Source organism: Diospyros lotus, chromosome 12 (genome assembly GCF_014633365.1).
Source record: "Diospyros lotus cultivar Yz01 chromosome 12, ASM1463336v1, whole genome shotgun sequence".
Taxonomy (NCBI): Eukaryota; Viridiplantae; Streptophyta; class Magnoliopsida; order Ericales; family Ebenaceae; genus Diospyros; species Diospyros lotus.
This window is the reverse complement of record NC_068349.1, coordinates 25,130,055-25,138,781: the sequence shown is the minus strand read 5'-3', so window position 1 is coordinate 25,138,781 and position 8,727 is coordinate 25,130,055. Positions and strand designations below refer to the sequence as shown.

At 33.8% G+C, this 8,727-nt stretch overlaps 1 protein-coding gene across 13 annotated transcripts in view; it reads right to left on the bottom strand.

The window, feature by feature from the left end:
- Positions 1–726: 726 nt before the first annotated feature.
- Positions 727–8,727, bottom strand: part of LOC127787188 (probable pectin methyltransferase QUA3) — a 54,329-nt gene continuing 46,328 nt past the window's right edge. For 7 of the 13 annotated variants that reach the window (XM_052315099.1, XM_052315097.1, XM_052315103.1 and 4 more), the window contains 2 exons: positions 3,420–3,444; positions 727–2,036 (listed from right to left, as the gene is read on the bottom strand). In XM_052315099.1, the coding sequence (XP_052171059.1) occupies positions 1,967–2,036; positions 3,420–3,444 (95 nt within the window). In that variant the 3' untranslated portion in view covers positions 727–1,966. Of the gene's footprint in view, positions 2,037–3,419; positions 3,445–5,591; positions 5,740–8,263; positions 8,484–8,727 lie in introns of those variants that run through there. The other 6 variants (XR_008020117.1, XR_008020114.1, XM_052315106.1 and 3 more) reach the window with 4 other exon arrangements.

The following is an 8,727-nucleotide window of genomic DNA, read 5'->3' as shown; positions in this document are numbered from 1 at the left end:
GATGACATTTTGATACCTAAAATACTATATTTAAATTCTAAATTCCAATTTCGGGTTTTTTTGGAAACTGTCATGGGTCCATAGTTGAACACCTTAAGGAATAATGGGTCAACTTTGTTACAATCAACGATATCTCCAAATTAACTAATTTGATTTTGACGATTCCAAATCTACGTGAAAGAAGACATTTTGATACACAAAATACTCTAAACTAGGCAGAGAGACTAAATAAATGATACTAAATAAATGATACTAAATAAATGGGTGCAAATTGATTTTCAACAACGATACTAAATAAATGATACTAAATAAATGATGTAATTAGATTGTTAATAAACTAAGAAATTGATTTTCAAAACAATTTATTTTTTCACTAATTTGTTTCCTCACCTATTTTTTAGCACATTTCTTCTTATTGATAGAAGAATAGGTGCAAATTAGCATCCTAGGTAGAATGCAATGATGCAAGAATTAGTTACATGGACCAACAATCAATTTTCATATAATATTATTTTTGGCCAAGGAACATGAAATGATTGTGGTTATAGTAATATTTTAAATATAACTTATGCAGGGAAGACTCTGCAATCATTTTTAAAATGAATAATGCTAAAAAAATGAATGTAACTAGAAAGAAAGAAATTGACATTGATAAATCAGAACATTCAAATTTAGAATTCCACCACAGACATTAAGTTTCAATGATTTGCACAAGACCAAAAGAAATTATCCAATAACAATACTAGATCAATTGAAGTGATTAGCTAAAAAAAATCGACAGTGATAAACTGCAACACTCTATCATAATTTTACACAAACATTAACTAAAGCTACATAATTAGTTATATGATAAACTACATAATTCACTTGAATAACAATTTATGTTTTCACCGACTTTTATCCACACTTATTTCTCACCACTTTTCTTCAGATTTATAGAAGAATGTGAGCAAATTACCATTCTAATTGGAATGCAATAATGATGCACAGGAATTAGTTATATGAACCAATAATCAATTTTTTATACATTATTATTTTGGCCAAAGAGCGAGAAAACATTGTGGGTCTAAAAATATTTTAGATATAACTTACGCAGGAAGATGCATTTTTTAAAACGAACAATGCTAAAAAAATGGATGCAACTAGAAAAAGAGAAATTGACATTGATAAATCTCAACATTCAAGTTTACAATTTCGCCATAGACATTAAGTTTCAAAAGGTGATGATTTACACGAGCAAAAGAGATGATCCAAGAACAAAACTAGATAAATTGAATTGATTAGCTAAAAGGTAATCAACAGTGATAAACCGCAACATTCAATTTCACAATTCTACACAAACATTAAGTTTCAAAACGCTATGCTTTACACATATTATAGGGCAGAGAGTGATGATTAAACAAGATTACTAAATAATTGATGTAATTCATTTTCATAACAATTCATTTTTTTGCCAACTTTAATCCACACCATTTTTTCAGCACATTTTTTCATATTAATAGAAGAATGTCAGCAAATTAACTTAAGTAGGGAAGACAATGCAACCATGTTTAGAATGAATAATACTAAATAAATGGATGTAACTAGATAAAAAGAAATAGACATTAATAAACCACAACATTCAGGTTTAAGATTCCCCCGGAGACATTAGATTTCAGATTTTGATGATTTACACAAGACCAAGAGAGATAATCCAATAACAATACTAGATAAATTGAAGTAATTAGCTAAAAAAAAATTGACAAGTCTAAACCACAACATTCAAATTTAGAATTCTCCACAAACATTAACTTTCAAAAAGCCATGGCTTAGGAGTTGCGGAAGACAAAGTCAGCTATGTAAAAGATTTTAACAAAAGAGAATTGCAACCATCTTTATTCAAATTTATCATTTAGCAATTGAGAGTTGTGCCTGTTTATGAATACATTACCAAACAACAATAGAATTACCTGGTCCATTCAACTTCTCAAATTAGTGTAGAAAAATGGGATTTCTTCGGGCCCTTGTCAGCAACCACACTTACATTGTATTTGATCCTGAAAAAATACACATCTGAGTTTGTGAATTGAAGAGAAGGAAACTAGGAGAGATAGTGACGAAAACAGAAAGATTCGAGAAACAGGAACAAGTAGGGAAACACTCAAGACGGATCAAATTAAAAAGAAAATATGACTAAAATTTAGATCATTTAAGCTGAAATTTTAAATTTGACTTGCCTATTGAAATAATAAACAAAACATGACAACTCTGTTAGGCGCGCCATGAAACTTGTGATGCAAAATTGATATGTAATGAAACTCAAGCTATGCGTATCATTCCGTAGAAGTAACAAGTAGAAAAATTCCATTTCCACTAAGGAAAATAATCACTTTAATACAAAAAGTTGGCGACCAGCCCGCATACACAATGAGAATAGATAAGAAAATGGTTAATACTGTAGTCAACTAGGAGTAATGGTGACTAAAAACTAACTATTAACTAGTAATGCAGGCCTAACCATTTCACAAACTATTCAAATATGACCACCACAACTAAATCATTTTTAGATGCAACATTGTCAATCAAGCTAAGTTGTAAAAGGTCCAACTAAGAGTTAGCTAAGCACTGCGAATTACATTAACATTTATCAATAGATCGACAAAAATCATTCAACATCTACAAAAAGGAAATTGCAAGAAACAACACCAAGCCCCTGCCCAAGATTGAAGAAAAATGAGAATAAACATAATAATATAAAAAAATAAAGTTAACCCTCTATCTACTACTTTAAGCTTTTAAATTATATGGTTGTTAACAATTCAACATATTTCAACCCCCAAATCATTGTCCAGCTACAAAGGAATCCCTCACTTAGATAGGTAGCAATAGCAGCTAACATTTTCTATTATATCAGTCGTAACAGGTGACTAATTAATCTATCATGGAAGCAAGGAAAAGGCAGCCATCTCTCAGACATTAGCATGTACATGACCCATACCAAATCTGTCATGATTCACAAAATAATAAATAAGAAAAACAATCCAATTACGGGAAATAACAGAATTGAGTTTCCTGTACAAAGAATATGGTTGTACATGGATTAAAAGTTAAATAACAAACTCATGTAGCACATAAACAAATTTGGAGTACTGATACTGGCAAAAAGACTCCAACTTGAGGTTCAAAAGAAGTCCATGTATGGGAAGATACAAGAAGGAAGTGAGATCAGCATTAGATTATTTAAGTGCATCAACCATTTTTAGTTATTGCTCTTATATTTTTGCAATATTTAGGCACAAAGGGCCACCAGAAAATGATAATTTTTATCTATCAAATGATATAAAACATCTACCAATTCGTACTCTTAAGTCAGGCATTTCCCCCTCTGTAAAGCATCCTCAATTCTATTAAAACATAAAGGTAGACATTTCATAACTCACCAGTCATGGTAAACTCCAATTAGGCCTCTGTCATAAATGACGTCACCCACAAAGGATCAGATGATAATGCAGCAGCTAAGCCTCCAAAAAATGCATTCATGTCCATAACATTTCGTACAGCTGAAGTGCCAAGCTTCAAGTTCAAAGAAGTTTTATAGTAAGCAACTCTCCTTGCCACCGCCGGCTATCAGCATCAAACATATTAATTCCATTTTTCATAATCTTAACCCTTGAGGGAGCCTTTGTTAGCCTATCTGGCCACTTTGGAATCACCCCAACAGCATATTTTCCTTTCACAGACGATATCCTGGTGGCACATTTCTTTAACTTGAAATACCTGCAAAAGACTTCATCTCAGATTGAAATACACCTAATTATTTTAACAAGTTCAGGTCAATAATGTTAATCTTAAGCACTAGTCCAATGTTGAGGGGTTAGGAAGACCTTAGTCATTCAACACCTTGTACAAAAGCTACATAACATAACCCAATATGGAACATAAAAAAGATGTTTCATGCTCCAGCAATTGCATTAGAAGATTTAAGTGACAATACAACAACATATCAAGCCTTTATCCACTCTCGGGTTGACTAAATGAATTCTAGCTTGCCAGCCATTTCTATCTATAGCCTTATCTTCTATAACGCCCTTATAACTCATTTCATACCGAAGGAACTGTTAGTTGTGGAAAACATCCCCAATTTTCCACAGAAACATTACTCCACTGAAAATAGAAAATTAAAGATTTGTTCAAATACAAAAATTTTATAAACAGAAAATGAAGATTTGGAAAACGTAATTCTCCAAAATTGAACTTAACTAAAAAACTCCTAAACGAGTTTTCCAAAATTTCCATACTAATTTGGAGATTTGAAAAACACAGTTTTCCACAAAAATTTTCTCAAATAATCTCCATCTCCTTCTCCAACACAAAGTTACAATTGTATAAAGAAAAACTTCTCTGTTAACTCTTTTTCAAACATATGGTCTAATTCTCTAGATTGAAAATTAATTTTCTACACTTCTAACATTTGAACGTATTTTTTAAATTTTCTATAGAAAATGAGAACTAGAGATTTTATAGAAAACTGGAAATCTGGGAAAACATTTTCTACAAGTAAACCCACCCCTAAATGTCGCCCATCAAGTTTTTCTTTGTCTTCCTCTGCCTCCTTTGCTAGATACTTGGTCCATTTCATCCATCCTCCTCACAAGAGTCTCTATTGGTCTCCCCCTCATATTACCAACTCATCTTAATAAAGTGTCATACATCTTATCTTCAATAGAAGTCACTCCAACCTTATTATACATAACCACATTTTTAATTTTATCTTTTCTTGTGTGACTACACACCTATCTTAACCCCCTCATCTTTGTAACACTCATATTTTGCAGATGTTGGTTCTTCATTACCCAGCCTTTTTTGCCTTGCATTATGTGAAAATACAAAGAGGGAAAATTAAGAAAAAAGGCAGTCAAAGGACAATTACCATGCACGACTTGGGTCGTCAGACTCATCGCAATGTTTTAGCCCAAATTCATTTTGATTTGGTAGACATGAATCCCCATTAGGTTTCTTCCAAATGACAGCGTTCCCGTCTACTACAATCAACTCATAACACAATGCCCGAGATCTGCCCATTCCTTGTCTTGTTTAGGCCATTGGACAGGGGGACCTGAGATAACTGAATATGCCCCAAGGCGAAACAACCGGTCCACTTCAATAAAATATGATGCATCTGCAAAGCATGACATTTTATGATAAAGAATGAACACAATAAGCATATAATGATGGAGCATGCAAATTAAAGAAACTTACCATATGCTGAAAAAGGGATCAAACATCGAGAGCAGTGAACCAAGTCAAATGAGAAGGGAGGAAATGGAAATCTTCGAGTTCCAAGCATTGCGACAAATGCTGGTATTCCTCTTTCCAGAGCAAACTGTATTTGTGCTTTGTGTGAATCTCTTGGAGCAAAGGAGAGAGTTAAAACATCTTCAGATAAGAGATACCCACCAAAACTTGCAACCTACATGTGCATAAAAATTAAACGATCTTCAGAAAGTACACTCATCAATTCGAACCCCATGAAAACAAAAGGGTCAAGTTTCCTACCCCACATCCCATATCAAGAGCTGTCCTTAGAACTCCACCTGCTATGGGAATATACTGCTTAAGCTTCTCAATATATTGCACAGCTCCATCTGGGAACATTGTTCCACCACCAGGAAAAATGAAATATGGACCTTCCTCTTTCATCCATCCTTGGTGACCTTTCCTATCTGCTATTTTGTTGTATGGCATGTTGCTATGCCATATCTGACATAACAAAATAATAATTCAAATATCTGACCAATTTAGGCACCAAAATTAAGTAAATGATATTGCAGCTATTCCATCTCAAAACACAACCAAAAAGATGTTCCATATCAGGTTTTACAGGAGTAGCCAAATAAATCAACTCTAGGAACGTGCACATAAATAAACTTAGCGTGATGGCTAGGAAAGAAGGCCTGTTGCACATCATAGACATTCTCACTCTCTCTCTAGATTACTTCCTTTCAAGTGAACTATTTTTTTGACAAGCACATGCAATCAACTGCAGTTAGTTTCATGTGCATCATCTTGGTTATAAGAAGTTGATATTTGGTTGTTGTGAGCCCATTGGAGGCAGAACTTCTTGTATACATTGATTGTTGATAGTGGAATTTTGTTGGAGATCTCCCACGGTTTATCTCTTCACATTGAAAGATTCTCCACATAAGATCTTGTGTTCTTGTGTGGTTGTTTGGCACTATAATTTGATTTGATTTGTTGATTTATTTAGTTATTTGGATATTCTATCAACAACTAGTATCAGAGCTCTGGTTTATTTATTTCATTGTGGTAATTATCAAGGCAAATACTAGGAGAGTTATTTATTTATTTAATTTTGGGCCGAGCCAAAGGACTAGGAGGGTGATTAGGTTAAGCAAAAACAATTACCATATTAAGAAAAGGAAAATGGAAGGTCTACTCAATTGCAATAAGTTTCACCAACCTATTACTGGTGTTTTGGCTAAACCAAAGGAGGTGATTCATGACAATTGGAAATTGCTGAAAAGACAGGTTGTTGGGTTTATCCATACATGACTAGGTGATAATATTTACCATCATGTTGACAATGAGACCTAGGCTTGTTCTTTCAGGAAGAAATTAGAAAACAGCCATCAATAGATACTTCTTAATCCTGAAATATTACGATGAAACTCCTATGACTAATCATTTGAATGAAATGTAGAGAATTACTAATCAGCTTCAGAGTATGAAATTGCTTTTGATGATGAAGTGTCGGACTTATTTCTTCTAAGCTCCATTTTGGATAGTGGGGAAACTTTCTTAGTCATAATGCCTCACATACCCCAGATGCTATTGCTAACAGAAGTTCATTAAAGGAAAAAAACACGAAGAAAGGAAGTTGGTTCATCCTCTCACTTTGAAGCTTTATTTATTAAAAATAAGGGAAGGAGCAAGAGTAGGGGTCAAGAATATATTGAGGGAATTCCAAAAGTTCATTCAAGTTAACAACGATGCTGAGTGCCATCATTGCCAAAAGACAGGCCACATAAAGAAAGATTCCTTCAAGTGGAAAAGGCAACAGCAAAAAGATAAAGGTGACCAGGAGACTGTTGCAACCACTTCAGAGGATGTAATTACAATCAGTAACTAGAATCATATGAGTTTATCATGCCAACAGTCAAATTGGATTATTGATAGCAGTGCATCCATCCATGTTACATCTAGGATAGAATTTTTTTTCCAACTTACCAAGCAGGTGGTTTTGACATTATCAAAATGAGGCATAATGGTGTTTCCAAATTATGGGCATGGGAGATTTTTGCTTAGAGACTAACACATATTGCAAATTAGCATTCAAAGATGTCATACATGCACCAAAGATCAATCTAAATTTAATTTTTGTTAAGAAGCCTGATGATCAAGGGCATAGACACCTTCAGCGAAGGGAAGAGAGAATTTTTGAAGGGCTCTCTTATAGTGACCAAAGGAAAAAATACATAATGCACTCTACTTGATGCAAGCAAAGCTATGCAGTCAAAAAGTGAATGCATTAGAGAGTGGGAAGACGACAGAGTTATAGCCCAGAAGACTTGGGCATGAAAAGCTATGAGTCAAAAGGGTTTCAATTTTGCTAATCAAGAAGAATTTGCTGCTAGGTATGAAAAGTGCGTTGTTAAGGAACTGTGAGCATTGTTTACCAAGTAAGCAAAGAAGACTTGGGCATGAAAAGCTATGAGTCAAAAGGGTTTCAATTTTGCTAATCAAGAAGAATTTGCTGCTAGGTATGAAAAGTGCGTTGTTAAGGAACTGTGAGCATTGTTTACCAAGTAAGCAATGGCTAATTAATTTTAAGAATTTTCCTCCATTCAAAAGAATTACATATTTTAAATTTTGTGCACTCTTGACGAATAGGGCACTCAATGATGCATTGTACTTTGTTACATTTATCAATGATTTCTCTAGAAAGGTCGGGCTTATGCATTAAAAACTAAAGGCCAAGTGTTAGATTTGTCTAAAAAATTTCAAACTAGTGTTCAAAAGAGAAACAGGTAGAAAGTTGAAGTGCATCTGAACAAATAATGGAGGGAAGTACAAGGGAACGATTGATGATTATTGCAAAAGTTAAGACATAAAGCATCAGATAATTACTATAAAAAAATCTTCAGAAAATAATGCAGTAAAATGAATAAATCGTGCAAACACATGAAAAAAGCAAAGTTGCTGAAGATCTTCTGGGATGAGGCAATGAGGACAACTATGGATTTGATTAACCTCTCACCTTTACCTCCTGTGTAGACTGATGTGCCAGTATAGGTGTGATCCAAAAAGAATGTTTCCTACAAACACTTGAAGGTGTTTGGTTGTGTTGTTTATGAGCACATTTCAGAGGATGGATATGAAAGTTTGATTCTAAGCAAAGCAATGTATCTTCCTTTCATCATGACTTTGACCATAAACTATAGGATCCAATTGCTAAGAGAGCGGAGAGGAGTAGAGATGTTCTTCTGGAGAGATAAGACCATTGAATATATTAGACAAGAGCAGAAACTCAAGACCTAAAATGTGATCAAAATAATTCAAACAGTTAATCATGCAGTTGAGCATAAAGGCAATGAAACTAAATTTGAAAATTCAATAACTGCAAAGCATCTGAAGTATGGAGCAAAGTTATCGGCTGAAAATCAATAGAGATAAGCTCTTCTACAGCTAGACAACCTTCAATTAGATATTCTCTTGTAGATCACACGA